Source organism: Caretta caretta, chromosome 2 (assembly GCF_965140235.1).
Source record: "Caretta caretta isolate rCarCar2 chromosome 2, rCarCar1.hap1, whole genome shotgun sequence".
Classification (NCBI taxonomy): Eukaryota; Metazoa; Chordata; order Testudines; family Cheloniidae; genus Caretta; species Caretta caretta.
The window spans coordinates 191973071-191996550 of NC_134207.1; the positions used below are offsets into that span (position 1 = coordinate 191973071).

At 39.8% G+C, this 23480-nt stretch overlaps 1 protein-coding gene across 6 annotated transcripts in view; it reads right to left on the reverse strand.

The window, feature by feature from the left end:
• The window catches only part of NEK11 (NIMA related kinase 11), a 166700-nt gene that overhangs the window by 95497 nt on the left and 47723 nt on the right, over positions 1-23480 (reverse strand). For all 6 annotated transcript variants that reach the window (XM_048838753.2, XM_048838756.2, XM_048838755.2 and 3 more), the window contains exons 3-6: positions 20743-20908; positions 15776-15894; positions 10344-10408; positions 8594-8720 (exon numbers count right to left, since the gene is read on the reverse strand). In XM_048838753.2, the coding sequence (XP_048694710.1) occupies positions 8594-8720; positions 10344-10408; positions 15776-15894; positions 20743-20908 (477 nt within the window). The remainder of the gene's footprint in view (positions 1-8593; positions 8721-10343; positions 10409-15775; positions 15895-20742; positions 20909-23480) is intronic.

Sequence of the window (23480 nt, forward strand, 5' to 3'; positions counted from 1 at the left end):
TAGTGACAGAGGATGTGGAAAAAGCTAATGTACTCAATGCTTTTTTTGCCTCTGTCTTCACTAACAAGGTCAGCTCCCAGACTGCTGCGCTGGGCATCACAGCATGGGGAGTAGATGGCCAACCCTCTGTGGAGAAAGAGGTGGTTAGGGACTATTTAGAAAAGCTGGACGTGCACAAGTCCATGGGGCCGGACGAGTTGCATCCGAGAGTGCTAAAGGAATTGGCGGCTGTGATTGCAGAGCCATTGGCCATTATCTTTGAAAACTCGTGGCGAATGGGGGAAGTCCCAGATGACTGGAAAAAGGCTAATGTAGTGCCAATCTTTAAAAAAGGGAAGAAGGAGGATCCTGGGAACTACAGGCCAATCAGCCTCACCTCAGTCCCAGGAAAAATTATGGAACAGGTCCTCAAAGAATCAATCTGGAAGCACTTACATGAGAGGAAGGTGATCAGGAACAGTCAGCATGGATTCACCAAGGGAAGGTCATGCCTGACTAATCTAATCGCCTTCTATGATGAGATTACTGGTTCTGTGGATGAAGGGAAAGCAGTGGATATATTGTTTCTTGACTTTAGCAAAGCTTTTGACACGGTCTCCCACAGTATTCTTGTCAGCAAGTTAAAGAAGTACGGGCTGGATGAATGCACTATAAAGATGGGTAGAAAGTTGGCTAGATTGTCAGGCTCAACGGGTAGTGATCAATGGCTCCATGTCTAGTTGGCAGCTGGTGTCAAGTGGAGTGTCCCAGAGGTCGGTCCTGGGGCCGGTTTTGTTCAATATCTTCATAAATGATCTGGAGGATGGTGTGGATTGCACTCTCAGCAAATTTGCGGATGATACTAAACTAGGAGGAGTGGTAGATATGCTGGAGGGCAGGGATAGGATACAGAGGGACCTAGACAAATTGGAAGATTGGGCCAAAAGAAATCTGATGAGGTTCAATAAGGATAAGTGCAGGGTCCTGCACTTAGGACGGAAGAACCCAATGCACCGCTACAGACTAGGGACCGAATGGCTAGGCAGAAGTTCTGCGGAAAAGGACCTAGGGGTGACAGTGGACGAGAAGCTGGATATGAGTCAGCAGTGTGCCCTTGTTGCCAAGAAGGCCAATGGCATTTTGGGATGTATAAGTAGGGGCATAGCGAGAAGATGGAGGGACGTGATCGTCCCCCTCTATTCAACATTGGTGAGGCCTCACCTGGAGTACTGTGTCCAGTTTTGGGCCCCACACTACAAGAAGGATGTGGATAAATTGGAGAGAGTCCAGCGAAGGGCAACAAAAATGATTAGGGGTCTGGAACACATGACTTATGAGGAGAGGCTGAGGGAACTGGGATTGTTTAGTCTGCAGAAGAGAAGAATGAGGGGGGATTTGATGGCTGCTTTCAACTACCTGAGAGGTAGTTCCAGAGAAGATGGTTCTAGACTATTCTCAGTGGGAGAAGAGGACAGGACAAGGAGTAATGGTCTCAAGTTGCAGTGGGGGAGGTTTAGGTTGGATATTAGGAAAAACTTTTTCAGTAGGAGGGTGGTGAAACACTGGAATGCGTTACCTAGGGAGGTGGTAGAATCTCCTTCCTTAGAAGTTTTTAAGGTCAGGCTTGACAAAGCCCTGGCTGGGATGATTTAATTGGGGATTGGTCCTGCTTTTGAGCAGGGGGTTGGACTAGATGACCTCCTGAGGTCCCTTCCAACCCTGATATTCTATGATTCTATGATTCTAAGTGTGGACTGAATACCATTAAAAGAGGCAAGTATAGTAGATGTAGCTATTAGAAATAATGTAGAATTGAAGGGTGTTGAATCCTCTTTCATTCAAGTTGGTGCAAATCCTGCTACTATGTGGGGTTCCCCTCACAGCAGAACTAGGCCAGTTCTGCTGCAAAGGGCAGAGTGAAGGGCAAGATTTACAGGGTGAACATGGAGCTCACCTCTTCTATGTGTCCTTGTATGCCACTGCTCAGAAACTATGTGAAAGTGAGAGTAGGAGATTCCACAGCTAAACAGATCTTTCCTTCCTCTTCCCCTCTCTCACAGATGGCTGCATTAAGGTCATGAAGTATACTGCAGCTTCAAAGATCCAATAGTGGCCATGCAACTCATCAAATTTGAGGTCAGAAAGGTGCAGAGAATGAACAGGCAGCCAAAGAACAAGACCTCTACTCAAAATGTCTCCTCTTACCCTGGTTTTTTGCTGACATGGTTGAATTTTCTGGAGACAACCAATAAAAAAAGCATCTGAAAAAAAACAGGGTCAACTTAGTCAGTAGAGAACTAACCTTGTTTCATCTTCTTTTGATTCCCAGAGGTCACTTTGATGAAGAATCTAGATATGCCAATTAAGGATATAATTTGAAGATTTAAAGTAAGATCTTGGCTCAACTGAACTACCATTGACTTTAACAGGGCTAGGAGTTCACCGTCACAGTGAAATGCAAGAGAAAGTCAGCCTCCCAGGATGCTGAAATATCATTTAGATTCAGAAATTTCCCTTTAATTCGTAAGATCTTTCTAAAACCCACATTTTTCTGGCCTTCCCAATTTATTATAATTTAACTGACATTTCTATTCATCAGTGATACAACTGACAGGAGTTCTTTATTCTCTTCTGCTATCCTGACTTCTTTTAACAGTGGTAGAAGTAGTCTAAGGTCAACAGTTTAATGTTTCCAGGGTTTCACATGATCTTTTTAAAAATATTGTTCTGTGTGGGTTTACATCTCACGTTTGAGTTCTGGGCATAAAGAGAAAAAGAAAATGTAATTCATACAAAACCATAAGAGTTTTGCTTCATTTCTGGTTGAATTCCATTAAAACAACTAAGTTTACACCCAACATGATAACTCCTTTCCCTAGTACCCCAAACTTGGCCTGAGTTTTGCTCAAAACTGAATAAAACCTTGCCAGCGTTTCAGGTCTGAACCTAACCGCGAACAGACAGTTGTACAAAGCTTTCATGTTTGCCTATCTGTTGTTCTGGACTTCCCTCAGGACAATATGTGAAAAATTATGCATCTTGGAAAAGATATACAAATTCTAGTTGACGAATGTATTTCATTTGCAAAATATGCCAAGCACACGTTACCAAAAACAAGTTGCTTACACCTTATTTGCTGTAAGTTTCATACAAAAAGAGTACTTCCCATAGATTATCCCACATACTGCTGCTAAAATGTCACCATAATTATCAATACTGCATTGTCATTCTTGCCATTTTAAAACTAACTGCAGAAATTCAATTGTCAAATAAACCCAGACCTAATCCAGATATATTCTATGTAATTAATAACCTACCTCAAATTCTCTATTTTTGGTCAAGACCCTAGAACTGGTAATGGCTTCTCAGTTATATCACCATGAAGTAGAAAACAACCTCTGAATAGAGCAATCTCTGTGCTCTATCCTAATGAAATCTAGATTGGAATTTCTCAGAGTTTTTAATAATTTATTACAGTAGTAAGATGCCAGCAGTTTGGATGTTTTAATTTTGCTTGACCCAAGTGTTGCTTGGGATTATAACATCCTTCTTGTTTACAGTATTATGTAGGAATTGCTGGCACTATTTTAAGCTGGCATCCATCTTATTTGTTAAACAGATGGCAGTTTTTCTATAGATTATTTTTCTCCTTTGCTGTAGAATTACTTGAGTTCACTTTTATTTTTGGACAACACTATTTGTCAGCCAGCAGTGGGCTAATTTGAAATTAAATCAAATCAAAATCAAATTTTTAATTTGAAAAAAAAAAAAGGAACAAAAGGTGAAAAGTGACAAAGCATTAAGGATGAGTCCTCATAAAACAAAGCTTTATATAAAAAATATTCCAAAAAAAAAAGAGATTCTAAGGACTAGGATGGTTTCTGTAGTACTTAGAAACCAAACTGAAGTTCTTCTCTACAGGCTGAATCTTAACAACAGAGCTTTGCAAATGTACATATCTTGCCTAGCATGTGTCCTGAAATGGAACCTGTCTCCAGGCCTGCCAGAATACAATCTTACGGTCACATAAACATGACTCGTTCAAGACAGCAGTGCTTAATGATTCATTGCCAAAAGAAAGGAAAATCTGGGTGGGCTTTCTAAGGTCTTTAGTTCACAATAAGTAGAAACCAAAGGATATCTGAACATCAAATTTGAGGAGAAGATACATGAAAGATATGCAGTCATGGGAAGATGTTAGCAGGATGATAGGCTCACTAATGTAGAAACCTACCATCATCTTTGGAAGGAATGTAGGATGAGTCTGTAACACCACTGTATACTTGTAAAATATAGTATAAAGCAGATCTATGAGCTGAAATAACTATCCCTAGGAAAATGAGCTTCCATAAAAAAAAAAAAGCTCCTCATATACTGAATGGTTCAAAAGGAGTTTTCATCATCTTTGTCAGAACCACATTAGTGGACTTTGGCCCTCAAATGTGTCAAAGCTTGCACTAACCTGATGATAAGGGTCTGCACAGAAATACTGATCTACCTTCAATTACTAGTTCATGAAAGGTCAAAATAGCTGTCAAATTAACTTGGATGGAATCAGTCTTCTATCCAGCCTCAGATAAATAAAGGTGACATTGGGTTTTAGAATAAAGGTCTCCCCGCCAGGCATAGCCACCTCCACCATCACACTCTATTGTGGGGACAGGGAAGTACAGTCAGTGGTATTTTAGGGCAAATTGTACTTTTTTTCTTGAGTCCCTGGACAAGGGGAGAGAGGTGTGAAGTGTCTTCACCAACTTATCAATATAGGATGCAAGGGCAGAGCAAGCTCATTCAAAAATGCAGTAGTCACACTTGCCGGTTAGTGAAACCTTTCTGTCACATTCACACTTTTTAAAACTCTTGATCTTTCATTATTGGCAATGAGAGGAATGATGGTATCTTGGATCACAAGGTAGATTGAAAGGAAAATATATCTGAATTGAACATCCAGAAGCTTCAGCATGGATCTAGAAAGAAACATTCAGAAGCATCAGAAACAAAATAGGATACAACATCTCCAAGTCTCAACGCATTTTAAGGTCTGGACACAAAACCTCAATGCATCAAAGCTGTGACAAAGAATGGCAAATTAAGTATTGTTGTTGGAACTTAATGTGTTAAAGTTTCATACATAAAGCACTGAAAAATGTCAACTCAAAATATGAAGTGCAGGAACCAAATTAACAATTCAGTGGCACGTGAAGAAGGGTTCCCAAACAAACTGACTAACAAGTAGAATCTAAAGCTAACACCAAGGCCAGCATTTCAGGGCCACGTAGCCTCAAGTGTGTAAGAATGAGCAGATGCACACAAAAAAACAGATGCGGTATTAAAAGACTAACTGAAGGGCTGAGGGAACCAACAGAAGAAATTCAAAACCTGTCACAGATCAAAGTAGAATTGGAGCAATGATGGTTGATGGGATCTGATCTCAGCTTTCTTGACTAACAAGGAGCTGATGAGAAGTTACTTAGGGCTGAGGTTCTGGTATTTGATGGTACATGTGGATCTTCAGTACCCCTACCTCAGACAGCGGAAAAGTTTTGAGTTATAGGAGTTCTGTCGTCTCTTGCACTGGGAGCACAAGACCCAAGAGTAATAATCCTGTGTAGAAGACAGCCTTTAAAGACTAGATCTGAAAAGTACCATGAAATATTTGAAGTATAATATCTAGAATAAAGTTATTGCTTGTGATGGTTCTGTTTTGTGTGGTTTGGTGCTTTACCATAAGGAAATGTAATCAACAGATACTATATCAATATACTGGAGCAATTTCTGCTCTCATTTAGCCATCTACAACCCCAACGACATCAGAGGGATTGCATAGATGTAGTTATGAATAGAATTTGTCCCACTTTCTTTACGTTTAATGTACCGAAAGCTGCACTGATAAAACTGCTCATATTGCAAAAAAATAAAATACTCCTTATGGCAACTCAGTAACAACAACTATAATTCATGGCTTGAAAAGGATTTCACTGCGGGCTGAATGAGTTATTTCCCACATCTTTTGAAATCCCTCTCAATATTTTTTATTGAATGGAATGACACTTTCATAGCGTTGAGCCCAGATTAAAGTGGAGAATCTGACATAAAATCTTTCTCAGTTCAGCTACAGGAAGCATGAGACGAGATTCCTGACTCATCCCTTGACACAAGCTGAATATTACAGTATATTGCCTGTGAATAATAGTAAATGTTACTAGTGTCTAAAAGTTTGGTGATCTGTTCTCAATATTTAGAACTGCCCCCAGGTGCCACCAATATATCTGAGAAGGACTGGAGTAAAAGGTGGCATAAATCTTCAGGGATTCCAAGTAATTCAGTAATAAAACTGCACTCCAGCGTTCAAAGTCTTATACAGAGAATTTTCTGATTTGGAATATTAAAAAAAAGCAATCACTCAGATACATGTGCCCGCAAAAAACAAACAAGTCCCTTTTTTAAAGAAATACTACATTCTTTGGGAAGGTAATGGCCATTTTAGAATATGAGACAGTAAGTCGCTTACAAATATTTTTAGAATAGCAGGAAAATGATAAACTATTGTCTACGACAGATGACTGTGAGGGTGTGCTTACCTCTCCGGTGTCAAGTGCGTGCCACTGCCTCTGTTTCCCTATTGTGTCTCAGTTTCCCTCCCCTGGAGCACTTGGGGCACTTTAGAGACTAACCAATTTATTTGAGCATAAGCTTTCATGAGCTACAGCTCACTTCATCGGATGCGCATCCGATGAAGTGAGCTGTAGCTCATGGAAGCTTATGCTCAAATAAATTTGTTGGTCTCTAAGGTGCCACAAGTGCTCCTTTTCTTTTTGCGCATACAGACTAACACGGCTGCTACTCTGAAACCTCCCCTGGAGGTTTCCCTTGGGCTGGTAGGGTGATTTGGCCAAATCAAGAATCCTACCATTCCACAGCAAATAAAAGTCCCCAAACCAAAACTATTTCCCTTTGTCTGCAGGGGTTTCTACATACCCTTTAGCCAAAGTCCTTCATCACTTAGGCTTAAGTATCTCGACTTGGTCCTTTGCCCTTTATCTCAGGGGCTCATAAAGTTCTTCAACCTTGGGCACTGTGGTTTTTCCCACCACTTATGAGGCTATGGCTACACTTGCAGATGTAGAGCGCCGGGAGTTAAACCAACCCTCGGAGACAGCAGCAGGGAAAGCGCTGCAGTGTGTTCACACCGTCAGCTGCAAGGGCAGTGGCATGCCACATTAGCAGCTCTTGCAACACCACAGAGAGCAGTGCATTGTGGTAGCTATCCTAGTGTGCAAGTGGCTGCAGCATGCTTTTCAAATGGGAGAGTGGAGAGTGACAGGGAGTGTGTAGTGTGTACGTGGAGGGAGAGACAGTGTGTTTTGGGGGGCAGAGGATGTCAGCAAGCTGTCTTGTAAGTTCAGACAGCGGCAGGGGGAAGGGGGAAACCCCGACACCAGCCCCCACCCCCACCTCTCTCTCTCAGACACAGGCACAAATGCCTGCCTCTGCAGCAGGAGCATTCCACAGTAATGGTTTGCTTTGTGTCCCAGAGCAGATAAGCAAGCTGGCTGTCAGAAACAGAGCTTTGAAAGGGGATATCCGCATGCCTGCAGCCGAGTTCAAAACAATGACCGGAGTGGCCACTTGACTTCAAGGGATTATGGGATGTTTCCGGAGTCCAATCACAGCACAGTAATGCAACATGTCGCCCACACTGACACCCCGGCATTTCAGCCAGGGCGGAGCAAACTCTATGCTTCTCGTGGAGGTGGATTACCAGGGGCGCTCCAGCCGCAGAGTCCAAGCGCCCTACATGCCTTGCCAGTGTGGACACCTCAGGAGTTAGGATGTCCGGGACTGACTTAATGTGCTCTAACTTGCAAGTGTAGCCAAGCCCTCAGTGACACAATAGGTGAGCCCAAGCTCTCCCACCACTCTAGGATCTGACCGTAGGACCCTGTGGTGCAAAGCATCTGTCTGTCCTCACACTACAAATTTCTATTTCATGGATCCAAGGACTACCTCCTACTGTTTCCTTCCTCCCCGTACCCTTTCCAGGCTTCTTCAATCAAGCCCCTCACAGGATCTTCCTGGTGCCCTTGCAAGGGGAACCATTATTGGTCCTTTCCCAGATCCCAGTCACTGAAAAGCCTAACAGCAAGCTGCTGCTCTCCTTTTACTTCTCTCACCAATGAACGGAACCTGTCTTTTATCCTGTCTCCCCCTTCCCAACTGGCCTTGCTCCTGGTCTATGATCACCTGATCCTTCTCCACCAAGTTCCTTGACCTGGAAGAAAAGACAGGTACTGGCAGAGGCTGCGCCTGATCTTCCCCTTAAAGGCCCAGCTCGTCCTATGACAACAGCCTACTCACTTCTAAACATGAGGAACAAAGCTCCAAATTGCAACATAGCTATGAACTGAAATAAATGCCTTTGAATAGTTCTAATGGAGTAGTCAAGCATTCTAACCAGGTGGCCCTGACTTCTTTTGTATTCAAAAAAATTTTTAAAGAAAAAAATAGCAAGCACATAATACAAGCAAATAGATGGTGACCTAGAAAACCAATGCATTTTAATTGACTTGCTCATTACAAGCAGTCCAGTCCAAACAGCATGTTGCCCACTCACCAAATGTCAGATTTTGTGTCATAACCTTGATGTTTCAGTGCCTCTGGGCTCATGTAGTAAGGTGTCCCAGTAAACGTAGTTGCCAGATCACACGATCCCATCAAGAGACGAGAAACTCCGAAGTCTCCTTAAAATAAAATTGTATTTTTTTAAAAAAAATACTAGGTAGGTAAGAAAATCTAGACTAAAAATCAAATCAGGAACTCTAAACTTACTTTGAGTGTCTTTAGTATAACATTTTATAATTTAATATTATTTAAAAAATTTGAGGCCAGATCCTCAGCTGGTATGAATTCTCATAACTCTGCTGAAATCAGTGGAGCTATGACAATTATCAACAAAGATCTGCCTCTTGAAACACAAAAATTGGGGTAATTGAATGGATCAGAGTATTGGTAATGAGAACTTTTCACTTCTACACTGTTGATTCAAATGCAGCCAAAGCTAATAGTAAACAGAAGTTTTTTCCATCTTATGGCTGTCTGGTATATTATAAATTGATTTGACAGAGTCAGTCCTTTCCCCCATGGATTAATGTCCATACATCTCACAGAAAGCAGCACTAACTGGCAACGTTGCTTATACTCTCAGCAGAGATGCTAAGGATTGAAAGGGAATGGAGAATAAACTTTGTCTCCCCTGTTGATGTGATTCCTACAGTTCAAGGCCAAGGCATATTGTCTAGGCAGTGTGGAGAATTTTGCACTGCTGATGCCTATGCATGCTGTACCTTTTAAATAGAGGATTTCGACACCTTGTCACCATGGTGATGGGTGCAGTAGAAAATCAGAGATTAGTTTAGATCAAATTGCTACAATATCAGTCTGGAACCTTTCATTACCATGATATTCATATAAAAGAATGTTTAGAAGAAGTAAAGAAAAATTACTAATAAATTTAACTAACAATATGGCTGTGACTGACACAAACATACTGAGTATAAGAGTCAGTACACCTATCCCCCTTACAAAGGGGAATAAAACAGATGCAGTGCATGAACATATGCCCTTATACAGAAAAGACAAGAACTGTTTTATGAGGGGGGAAAAGTTATTGCTTTTGCAATTATTTCAGCAGAAAAGATTTTGAAAAGGGGCATTATTTTATTAATGTTAATATTGTACAATCTTTGAAAATAAGACATCTGCATATTATAAAAATAAGAGAGACCAGAGTTTTCTCAGTTCTAGTGTCTTGACAGGACTTCGCAATATGTTCCTACAAATATTTCATTTTGAAATGAAAAAGAACCAGTTTATATAAAGATTAGTAAATCTAGGGTGTAATGGGTGGAAATAACTATTACAAATACAAATAACTATTAGAAAAGGCTGGAGACTAAATTCTATGCACGTTTTAATTATCTATAATGAATGTTCATAAGGACATAAAATGATTTTACAAGGAAAACTTGCAATGATTTTTCAAACATGGAGAAAAATCAATTGGTCATGAATCTTCTATACAAAAGATATACATCGTTTCTCAAGTCTAGATCAAGTTCAAAATAAAATAATGCCTTAAGATATCCTTTTGTTTTCAAATGCTTGTGCATGAAAAGTTGACATCCCCAAGTTAAAAAGCCATCACAAAACTAGGCATTACCATCGTTTTAGAACTATACAACAAAAAAGATACAGTGTATTAAACACCTCTAGATACCATCTAATTTAAATCTACATACTTATAACATCTGTGATGGAATTTTCTATAGTACTAGAAGTCATCTAAGAAAGTAAGAAAATCTTACCAATTTTAAGAAGGTTATTTTTCAAAAAAATATTCTTGGCTTTTAAATCCCTGTGAAGTATTCGCCTGAAACACAAAGGGGAATTCAATTTCATCTGATCTGGGGAAATTATAGTCAAACGCACTAACCCAGCCACTTCCTTCATTAGAACTGTGTTACTAAAGGCCAGCCTGGCAGACTAGGACCCAGTCCTGCAACTCACAATACACAGGCACATCCCTGTACCTGCATCTAGCTCCATTGCCTTCAATGAGGCTCCTTGGGGTGCAGAAATGCATCCATGTGCAGTCATTTGCAATATTAGGAACTAGGAACCTAGCATAAAACACATGAATGCAGGTATCACAGTTTGAGACTATCGCTCACTCCTCTGATGTAAGGAATTAGGTGAGCTGCAGAGGCAACCTATTCAGCCTCTGATGGAAGGGAACAAAACCTGTTGCTCTTTTTACCCATCTGGGTGCTCTTAAGGGAGCTATGTTATGTCATCTGCCAGAAGGATAATCCTCACCATGAGATACTTCAGAATAGAGGAATTAAAAAGTGGAGGATCCTCAAAGGTCTGAGAACCCCCTCTCAGGGAAAAAGTGTTCCTTGAAAAAAAACAAAATATATCTATTAAATATATATATCATTCTCTCCTCTCTCTTTCTCTGTCTCTCCAATCAGTTTTAACCAAGCTGTTCCTCAAAGATTCACATGACACCATAAGTCATGAGTAGTGCTGTGTGTAACCATATTTTCTCAACTTCTTGAAATTTCTACCCATGACACCCTTATCTTCCTCCCCGCACGAAATTAAAAAAAAAAATCACCATAATCTATATTACATGCAAATCACAGGCTCAAGGAATTTTTGTTAATTCTCCCCCCATAGGGCTCCCTCACGTCCCACCATCCTATCTAGGTCCTACCTTCCCCACTTGATTTCTGCAGTGTCCATTGCATATGCAACAGTGTTCTTTCAGGCAATAATCTGCCCCTGAATGGAGTTAGAAAAACAGTCTGCAATACCTACAGTTACTGGTATTGCATGTAGTCTCATTGAGACCAATTCTTCAACCATTTACAATAGATAAAGAGAGCACCAGAGGCTCTAGAATCCTTAGGGGTGAGCAATAAAATCAAATATGGTAACTGACTACAGTCGTTGTTCAGCTGTCTTCAAATATTGCCCTGTTTTTCCTGAAATTTTTAAAGTGCTCTGAACTGAAACAGTGTAGTGATTTCTAAAATGTTTTCCATATTGAGACAATAACTTCTTCTGGTGTATCATTAAACTGAGCAATGTAGTCCACATCTTTGGGAAAGTACTTTTTTCATGAGATACAAAGGTAATTTCACGGAATCCAATATATACGATTCACAAATAACAAACAATAAAATACAAATAATAAATGCCTAATATTAGGCATTATTGTATATTTATAGACTGCAGATTGAAAAATGAGTCTTTATGCTTAGTGAAATATAAAGAAAAGATTTCAATAGTATTTTAATATTTTAACTACTTCTTCCAGTTCTTGTCATCAAGGATAATAGTTAACCAATTTGTTTCTATAGTGCATTAAAATATGAGAATGAATTATCAATGGATTATGCAGTGGGTATTTACCAAGGTTTCTAAATAAACAAATGAAATATACTTGTTATAGCAACTTTTTAAAGCAGTATACATGCATTTGTCATACATTAAATTAGCAAGGAACATTAAGCTATTTAAAGTGACATTCACCTTTATATCACATATGTATACATATTTATTTTTATATAAAATGTCTCACTTTGTACAGATGGATACATTCTGCGGCTACTATTCATCACAAAGAAACTCTGAAGTAAACAACCAGTCACTGATTTCTGGGTGGTAGGATTTGGATTCCAAAGGGTGGGCTTCAAATGTGGCTACATTTAGTTATTAAAAATGTTATAAATTTATCCATGCCTATGTACAACAGACTGTGCATTTGATCCTTACTTGTCATATAAAAGCACCATACTTCAAGGTGCAGTAGACAGAAACAATCTATTTTCATAGAAAAGTATGGAAGAACTTTTTTCAGCATGCTCCGCTCATGCTGAATAAGGCTTCCTCTGCCATATGCTACCAACTGAAACAGAGTGAAGTTTACTGCTGTGAAAATATTGTGGAACTAATTTGAACAGTGTGAAGAACTATTTGTAGAGCTAAGTGGCTTCTGGCAAACTTGACTCCTGTGTAGTAGAAGGAGGAAAGACCAAACATGTAATCTAGGCAGTGCCTCGTGCGCTGTAGGATGGTAGTTGAAAGCCTATTTGCATCATTGGGGCTACCATGCCAAAATCATTCCATTTTGAAACTGCTCTAGTGGAAATTACCAAGGGGAAGAACCACATAGTGATTAGTTTTACTCAAAAGAAGTCTCAACAATGGCGTGATTGCCTGGATGCTGTTAGGAGCAATTTTGTGTGTGGACATGTGATGTGTTGCAAGCGCTAGACCAAATGGTGGTTAGCATGCTAACTTTCTCTAACCTAAACAAGACCATTAAGCACACAGACCATTATTTCTCTCTTCTGTTATACTAATGATAGATGAGATGTGCATCCATTTATTCTAGACAATTTAGCTGTCAAGTTCAAATCCAAAAAAACTTCCAATTATGTAAAATACACAGTAGGTGGTGTGGTCACCATGAGATAATCATACCCTTTGAGATTTGTGAGGCACAAGAAAAAGATGAAAATCTTTCTAATCTGTACTGTCACTGCAAAAATCCAAAGCAAAAAACATCTTGTTTTGAAAATAGAATTTTTAAATACAGTACTGAACCAGTAGTTTCAGCTAAGCTGTAGGCACATGCTCAGCTATGTGGATAGATGTATGCAATTTAAATGCTCCTGAGCAAAAGTTCTCCTTCACACTATCCAAGAAATTTTTTTTTATTATGAAATGCAATTGTTTATGAATACTCATGTTTTCCAGTTTTAGGGCCATGTTGTCTTCGCACTAGAACTGGAAATGATTAAAAGCGTGCTATAATTTTTCCATATTGTTAGAGAAGAAATCAGTATAATCATATAAATAGAGGCTGGCAATTATATTTTTAGTACCTAGAATGGATGCCTGTTATAGACTTATTAAAAAGTCCACATATTTACATTCTTGCTATGTAGTTTTTATGGTGCATGATAATAAAGCAATACCAGAAAGGTACAGAATATTTTTTTAAAATGTGCATCTATATACAAATATATGGCACATTAAAAGGAATGCAAATAAAAATTGTCAAACTATCTGAGCATGGCTGGGGAAGTGCCATTAAACAGTGATGACTCAAAGAGAGAAAATAAATAGCTATTCAAAACTCAAATTGTTGCTGCCACTGGAGAATTAAACTGTACTTCTCAGGAAGCCCAGTAGTTTAATACATTTATTTACCAAGGGAGGTTTATTTACCAGAGAGAGTTCTAAAGATTTATTTGCAGACCAAGTGGAAGACAAGAAAAATACAGTACAGGGAGAAAGTTGATAAAAGGCACATGAGGGAGAACCTGAGATACAGAAGACATAGAGAGATGAAAGTCACAGGGGAAAGACAGAAGTTAAGAGCCTAGGACAGCAAAGCTTTTTTATTCTCACTTTATTACATAGTATATCCCCTTATTTCATGAATATATGTTTAAGTAAGGGTTCACACAAAACTGTCTTTCCAGGATATCAGCATTCCTAATGCCTAATTCCCCAACTGGAGTTTGAAAAAGAAAATTGGTAGTTTAATTAGATGTTGAGGTTTTTCATTTCAATCCTATTCCTCATTTTCTGTCTGAGGCAAATGCTGGGAAAGCACTGCTTGGATAATCTGAAAGGCAGCACTCAAAGCAAAGACCTCTATCCATCATGCTCTCGTCAGCACAGTCTGTAGATGTATAGGCAAAGGTACCAACCTCTGCTAAAATAACTGCCTGCACAGCTAGGGGATTCTTATCCCTAAAAGACTGGCATGCGTCCAAGTCTTTGAGTATGGGAGGATGAAATATGCTGGGATTTGGGAGGGTAGAGCTAGCTATATAGGATATTATATCAAGCTCATCACCCTGGTACTTCAGTGTAGCCAACAGCCACAAACAACTTTGATGAAAAAGAGAGAAAAAGGGAAGATGCTGAAAGTTAGGCTCCCTGCTCTAGAACTTCTCAAAAGCCACGGAGAAAGGAGTCTCTCATCCCGTGTCTGCTCTCCTAGGGCTTAATCCTGCAAAGTGCTAAGCGCGCTGATCCTGATCCAGCAAAGCACTTTAGCCCATGCGTAACTTTCAGCATGTGAGGAGTCCCGTCTAGGTCAAACTTAACCTGTGTAATGAAATGTGAAAAAGTGGACTAGACAAGCTACCTAAGTAGTGTTTAGTACACTGATAGGACTATTTGCACCACCAGGGTTAGTATGCCAGAAATCACTGTCCATATTGGGAGTACATTAGTGGAGACTGGCTAGGTAGAATATCATACGGTGGCTAGCCTTGCTCAAAGCAAAACTAATCCAAATAGTAGTTCAACTGTCTGCAGATTGCTGGGAGCAATTGTGTGTGGACATGAAGGTGGAGGGGTGTTACAGATGTGCTGTTGAGACCAAACAGTGGTCAGCTTGCCAAATTTATCTAGCCTAGACAAAGCCATTCAGCCTTTGAGTGGAATCATTATTTCTCTCTTCATATCTCTAGACTAGAGAAGAATAAGTGGACCTTATAAGTAGATTTGAAATAAATAACCTGTGGAACTTTGCGGAATGACTAATTTATTTCCTCTGGTGTCATGGATCTTACATTATTAGTTATAAAAATATGCTCATCACTTAGAGATTCGAAACATAATTGCCTGAGTCACCTGCAGTATTTTTTTAGGTTAAGTCGTTGATGTACTAATGAAAGTAGTATGTGCCTTCAAACACATATCCAAAATGAGGAACATTAGGCTAAATTTATCCCTGAGGTAACTTCATTTTTATTAATGGAGTTGCTCCAGAGATAAATTTTACTCTTTATGTTTAAGATGTGTTCTCTCTCTTATAAGGCTGAATATTTGTTTTAATCACAAGATTTGATTAACTGTTTTGATTCTACTCTATATTCTCAAGGCTGTCACCTGGATCTTAGAAAATAAAGGTCTGCAAATGATGACTACTGCTAAAAGAGGGTCATCATAATATTGCTAGATGATAGGTTGAAATAGAAGTATAGATATTGAAGGGTCAGACCCTTAAAAAATGCACTGTTCTTGCAAAATGATTTTTCAATAACCACTTTACACATACTATATTAATTCAAAAGTGTTTTATATCAAAGAAAAAAATAATCAGCAGGGTTTTATTTCCATTTGAATATCTGTAATTAGCCAATACAAGTCTGCTCTGTCATATCACACCTAACTGCTCTCATATTAAAGTAAATTACTGTACCTTTCATGCATATAGTTGACTCCAAGCAACAACTGTATAAACCATTCTATTATCTGGCTTTCAGTGAATATTTTCTTGGCTTCTTTGTATTCTTGAATTTTGCAGTCTAGATCTCGACCCTGAAACATTGGAGGATATTTGCATGTTTAAGAGAAGGGTTATAAACATTTCTTCTTATGCCAAAATATAAGACTCAGTTGTTACCTGAGACCCAGAGGGATATTGGCTAGAGGACACATCCTTTAATTCTAATGCTGATCTTTATCAATGTAGCTTTCTAAAAATTCTGTTTAATATAATTTTTCAAAATACATGCAGCCTAAAAGGAAAACAACCTTCCAGTTAGAGATATTGAAGACCATGAGTCTTTGGGTTAAGTTTATAGGCAAGAGCAACAAGGGAGATGTCGTGGTGGGCATCTGTTACAGACCACCAGACCGGGAGGATGAGGTAGATGAGGCTTTCTTCAGAAAACTAAGAGACGTTTCCAGATCACAGACCCTGGTTCTCATGGGGGACTTCTATAACCCTGACATCTGCTGGGAGAGCAATACAGTCGTGCACAGACTATCCATGAAGTTTTTGGAGAGTGTTGGGGACAACTTCCTGGCGCAAGTGCTGAAGGAACCAACTAGGGGCCGGGATCTTCGTGAGCTGCAGGTCACAAACAGGGAAGAACTGGTAGGGAAAGTAGAAGTGGGTGGCAACCTGGCCAGCAGTGACCATGAGATGGTCAAGTTCAGGATCCTGACAAAAGGAAGAAAGGAGAGCAGCAGAATATGGACTCTGAACTTCAGAGAAGCAGACTTTGACTCCTTCAGGGAACTGATGGGCAGGATCCCCTGGGAAGCTAATATGAGGGGGAAAGGAGTCCAGGAGAGCTGGCTGTATTTTAAAGAAGCCTTATTGAGGGCACAGGAACAAACCATCCCAATGTGCAGAAAGAATAGCAAATATGGCAGGCGACCAGCTTGGCTTAACAGAGAAATCTTCGGTGAGCTTAAACACAAAAAGGAAGCTTACAAGAAGTGGAAACTTGGACAGATGGCTAGGGAGGAGTATAAAGATATTGCTCAAGCATACAGGGGTGTAATCAGGAAGTCCAAAGCACAATTGGAGTTCCAGTTGGCAAGGGATGTGAAGGGTAACAAGAAGGGTTTTTACAGGTATGTTAGCAACAAGAAGGTGTTCAGGGAAAGTGTAGGACCCTTACTGAATGGGGGAGGCAACTTAGTGACAGATGATGTGGGAAAAGCTGAAGTATTCAATGCTATTTTTGCCTCGGTCTTCACAGACAAGGTCAGCTCCCAGACTGCTGCACTGGGCAGCATAGTATGGGGAGGAGGTGAGCAGCCCTCAGTGGTGAAAGAACGGGTTAAGGACTATTTAGAAAAGCTGGACATGCACAAGTCCAGGGGCCAGATCTAATGCATCTGAGGATGCTGAGGGCGTTGGCTGATGTGATTGTACAGCCATTAGCCATTATCTTTGAAAACTCATGGTGATCAGGGGAGGTTCTGGATTATTAGAAAATGGAAAATATAGTGCCCATCTTTTAAAAAGGGAAGAAGGAGAATCCAGGGAACTACAGATCCATCAGTCTCACCTCAGTCCCTGCAAAAATCATGGAGCAGGTCCTCAAGGAATCCATTTTGAAGCACTTGGAGGAGAGGAAGGTGATCAGGAACAGTCAATATGGATTCACCGAGGGCAAGTCATGCCTGACCAACCTCATTGCCTTCTATGTTGAGGTAGGTAGGAGATAGTAGTACTAGTTTCTCTGTTACCTGTTTTTCCACAAGTTAGCTAGATGGGCTCTGCCTGAGCCTAGTAATGTACCTAGAAAGGGATAGTTCCCCTATCCCATGGAGCCAACCAAGCCAGTCCAGAAGAGGGAGAAGAGAAAAGAAAAGAAGCTCAGAACTCACAACCAGTGACAGCTCCTTGATTCCCCACCCGACTCCAAAGTGCCTGCTCTAACTTGGTCTAGCTGGTTAAGGTCCCATAAGGACCATATACCTGATGGGGATTACCACAGCGGACCATGCTCCACCCACTCTTCCTCCCTGTCCTAACATAACCATTTTGAAATAACGTTCAGCCTTCATGATTAAAAGATTGGCTTCAATGACCTACAAATTGTTCTAAGCTTGATTCTGTGTAAAAGGTAAGTAACTTAGGAAAAACTGCTCAAGAAAAACAACTCTGAAATGTTGTTGCCAGGAAACCCTGAAGAAGTGCACTCTTCCTATTTTGTGTTTGGGAAGGTTAGTATATTAATGTTCAGGAGAGAAGGAAATAAAGCAAAGGACAAGGAAGATGTCAAGCTACTTCAGACATTTAAATTTCATGAATATTGTATAACACGCAGTAATAACTATTTTCAAACGGGATTTGCTTTTTTGGCTTTTATGATTGATAATGTGAACAAGCATTCGTGACTAAAGTTGCTAATTTTCCTTAGAGAATGTGTATTTCAGGCTGAACTGAAACTGCACTGAAGAAAGGAAATGAAGTTATTTTTCTTTTGAGAATTTAATGACTTATGTTTTACATTTCATTGTTGTATTAAAAAAAATCATATGTCATTTAGGGGAAGTAATCCATTATTGTTTTTAAGAATTATCTTTCACTGATGTCCAGTTTTAGGCACCAAAATAGAATCAGAGGTTCATCTAGGTACTTTTGTTTGAAATCAGATTGACGTGACTGTTTTTATATTGCCTTAAAATATTTGAAATGGGTCACCCACCAAAGAAGTCCACAAAAACAAACCAGAACACACACACTTCTCTTCTATAATTGCGAGTGTCGTTAGCACTGATGAAAAGTGCCAGACTGAAGTACTTTGTTATTCATAGAACAGGCACAGCTTCAGGCAGCTGCACAGGAGGCTTGCACTGCACTGTTCCATCAGCAAGGTTCAAAGCCACAGTAGTTTGGAGGAAATAGAACAAGGGGTACCTCATCTTCCCATGCTAACTTAAAAATTGGTCTTTCTTCTTAACCTGTCAGCTAGGGTAGCAATTACTGCCAATTGTGGAAGTAGTTCTGTACATTAGAAACTGGACATAGAACACAGTAAGCTTCCAAACACCCATCAGGTGGCAGCAAATTTTGCTCACCATTAATTTAGGCAGGATTTAAACAGACAACTTTTAGGTGAAAAGCTCTATATGCCATTACATATAAAGCTGTATTAGAACTATGCAAATATAGAAGTACATTTTCTGCTTTCCTAGTCCACATTAGAGCAGCCTGAAGGCTGCTTTTACTTGCCCAGGTTACATATAACCTGAAGGGCATGTTGCAGCAGCTGGTGATTGTCTGGGTGCAGGGGAGTCCCTGCCATGCCCTTTTCCTTCAGCCATTCTCTCTATACCAGCTCGAGGGAGGGGCTGGGTATAGGATCCATTATGCAGGCTCTACAGCATTAGAGGAAGAGAAAGCCCCTACATTGGTATGATGTGCCTGTGGCTAGTTATTCTGGCTTTAGGGCCACTTTGTACCAGTGGCACAGTAAAAAGTAGCCCTAACACAGGGAAGAATCTAGGCCCTTGACTTGACTTTTCCCTAATTTTATACGTCGGTTCCATAGGTATCTGACCATAAAGAAATACCCCGTTAAGCGTTATTTGCAACTTATCAGAGTTCTTTTGTAACACATGTTGGATCAACAGAGTGACAGTCATTCACTGTCTCACAACTTTGAAAAAACTGTGTCATTTCCAGAACAAACTTGACCAGACCAACAATAAAAGAAGAGTTCATTATCAACAAAGTTACTTTAAGGAGTGAATTAATTTTTGATTCGATGGAATTTTATTTTCTTAATTGTTAAGACCAAATTTGGACGCTTGCAACAATGTGATTTTTCCAGCACAAAATCCATTTTTTTTGGAAAGTAACAGCCAAGTTATAGATAAAAGTATCCAGGATAACTGCACATTTTGAGTTGGGTGGGAAATTTTTAAAGAATATTAAAAGGTTAGACTTGGTTGTTTTTTTTACAATTTCATTTTAAAACCTTACAATATATTTTACCTAAGTCTTTCAACCTGCCATGAACCAAATGTGGGATTCACAAAAAATGGGAACAGAAGTTTAAAATGTTGTATGATTTATATCAGAATTCTGCATTTTCCATAAATTATTATAATAGAAGTGCGATAGCAAGTCTGTGTGAAGTAGAAATACAGTTGCATTAACAATGAGGAACATCCTTTGTAATGGACAAGCAAGTTGTGTATCCATCCTCACGGCCAAATGTCGCATTCAGGTCCTCATTTTATACCCTGCTTTATACCACCATAGCATCCTCTCCACACTGGCCTCCCATATACAACCAAAGCCCACCTTTCAGTCCATGCAAATACCGATACTAAATTCATTTTCCTTTCCTATCAGTTTGATCATATAACTCCCCTCTTTGAATCCCTCCACTGGTTTCCTATCCAACATCATTTCAAATTTAAGCTTTTTGTCGCCACCTTCAAAAAGCTACATAACTCTGCCCCTCTCTATTTATCCTCTCTTAACAAATTTAATAATATCCGCCCCAATTCCCCGCACTCTGCCAACACTCCCGGCTTCATCTGCCCATTTGTCAGATCTCCATGCCTTTTTCCATACAGTCCCCTATACAACCTCCCTGAGGGCGCTACTCTATCCACATTTAAGTTCCTCTTAAAGACCCACTTATGTTATGCTGCCTACAGTGAATCAAATTGGTTTGCATTTAAATTACCTATTGTTATTCCCCTTCCCCTGATGTCAGTCTACTCATTTTATCCTTAGTCTATGAGCTCCACAGAGCAGGACCATCTTTCTTAAGTGTTTGGAATGTGCCTACTAAATAGCAGATGATACTGCAAATAAATAATGTTATGAACTAAGTCTTCTAAAAGGCCTATTTTGAGAAACACACTGCCTCTAATTTGTTCAGAATAATTTACAAGAAGTCTTACCTCACAGTATTCAGTGATGATGCAGAAACTCTCTCGTTCCACAAAGCTCACATAAAACTTGACAATGGCTGGGTGATCTAGCTTGGAGAGTAGTTGTGCTTCTAGATTTGCTTCAACTGTTTCATTGGGGTTGAGGTCTCCAACAGAGATTTCCTTTAGAACCTTTCTGGAAAAAAAGATCCCTCAAATTAATAAAAGCAGCAATATACAACATCAAATAAAGCTTCAGCCACAGTTATAGTTTCCTACCATGACATCTTAATACCAGACCTTTAACTGGAATAAGTTTGATCTGGCTTTGTAATGTGAAGTGATCAGGCAATATCAAGTAAATATAAAGACACTACAGTAAAATATTGGCAAACATGCTAGATATTAAAATGGTCCAATACCACTGCACATGATCTCAGGTGTATTTGCAAAAAATATTTTTGCCAATCCAGCAAGATTTAAGAAAATAATTTTGCTCAGTAACTTATACTGTACTATTTTTTTCTTGACATATTTTCACTATTATGGCCTATCACATAATATTGAATGTACAATAACTCCTCACTTAATGTTGTAGTTATGTTCCTGTAAATAGGGGAGGTTAGGTTCCAGGGAAAAATTTTTTTTGCCAGACAAATACCATATATATAGTCTTATACTGTGTGTGTGTACGTATATGTACACATACATACACACACACAGTATAAGTTTTAAGCAAACAATTTAATACTGTACACAGCAGTGATGACTGTGAAGCTTGATTGAGGTGGTGAAGTCAGAGGGTGGGATATTTCCCAGGAAATGCCTTACTGCTAAATGATGAACTAGCAATTGGCTGAGCCCTCAAGGAGTTAACTCGTTGTTAATGTAGCCTCACACTCTACAAGGCAGCAGGAATGGAAGGAAGGGAGACAGCATGGCAGACAGAGATAGAGACACACACAGTGTGTGTGTGTGTGTGTGTCATTTCCCCTTTAAGTAGCTGACCTAAACTGCCTTGTTAAGTTAATCAGCAAGCTGAGACCACAGCTTCGTGTGTCCCCTGCTCTATGGAGATGGGGTAAGTGGGGTGCAGGAGCAAGGGGGAGGGGGACACCCTGACATTAGCCCCCCTCTTCTCCCCCCCCCCCCCGCCAGCAAGCAGGAGGCTTGGGGAGCAGCTCCAAGGCAGAGGGCAGGAGCAGCACATGGCAGTGGGGGGAGGGAGAGCTGAACTGCAGTCAATTGATAGCCTGCTGGGCGGCTGCTTCACAGGGAACTTAGGGAAGCGGGGAGCTGATGGGGAGCTGCCGGTCCACCCTGGGTCCAAGCCCCCACCAGCTAGCTGCAACGGGCTGCTCTTCCTGCAAGCAGTGGACAAAGCAGGCAGCTGCCAAACGACGTTATAAGGGAGCACTGCACAACTTTAAATGAGCATATTCCCTAATTGATCAGCAATGTAACAACGAAACAACGTTTAACCGGGACGACTTTAAGTGAGGAGTTACTGTACAGGGGAAAAAACAGATATTACATTTTATAAACACTATTGAGAAGCAACATAAATTAGAGATTTAAACATGAAATAGGGAGTCCGGCTTGTATTCATAGTTCTGCTACTGTCTTGCTATGTGAGCATGAGGAAGTCACTTTATCTTTTGTATGCCTCCGTCTTCCCATCTATGAAATTGGGATAATAATACCAACTAGAGACTGGCCGGGACCTGAACCCCGCCAAACTAAGAAGTACAAATACTGACTATAGGGTTCGAAGCAAAATTCCATATTCAAAATTACCAAACTTTGGGGTCAAAGATTGGTTCTGGAGGACCTAAACTTCGCAAATCCTGCAAAATCAATGGGGCTATGCATGTATGTAAAGTTAAGCATGTAAATGACTCATGGCTGGATTTGGCACTCAGACCCATCTCTATCTACTTCCAGAGTATTGTGAAACTTAATAATTATTGGAAAAACACTTTGTGATGACAGGACTACAGAAGTGAATATTACTCTTACTATGATTTTCTTGTTCAAATATTTAAGAAAAAAAATGTATGTGTATCAAATAAGGTGTGCATTTTCATATACTTGAACCAGGAACTAGAGAATATACAATGCTGATCTGTAGCTGAAGAAGCCTTTTGAGCATATGGAGAATATTACTGTATTTTACTGAAGCAAAATTTATGAATTTCCAGTGACTTTTGAATAAATTAAAGGTATATTCCAAGCTGAAATGATGTGTTCATATTGGTTTTTTAAAATAATTTGCTGTTCCCTGCTACATATTTGTAAAGTTGCAGTAATTAAAATTGACAGTAATAGAATTTTACACAAACTAGAGAAATTCACTTGCTCTGAGGAGCGAATGTAGTAAATCCCCATAAGTGATTTTTTCCCCCAAACACAACCCATCAGTTACTGAGTTACAGTGCCTGAATTTTCACATAAGATCACCTAAGCTCCATCTGGCAGCCTGATGATAAAACATGCAATCTGATTTGCCTACATCTCCTCAGACTACTTCTGTGCTATTAAGACAGGTAATATCTACTGCAATCTTCTCATCTTACGTTGACATCAGGACATTATTCCTTCCATCACACAGATCATGTCATGGAACTGACAAACAGAATGAGTCTTCATTAAATATCACTTTATACATGATCCTTAAATGCCAAGGACAGCAATAAAAACCTGACATGTCAAGGTAACTTGTCACCTTAGTCACTCAGTGATTTTGATGCTGCCATTAACTGTCAGAC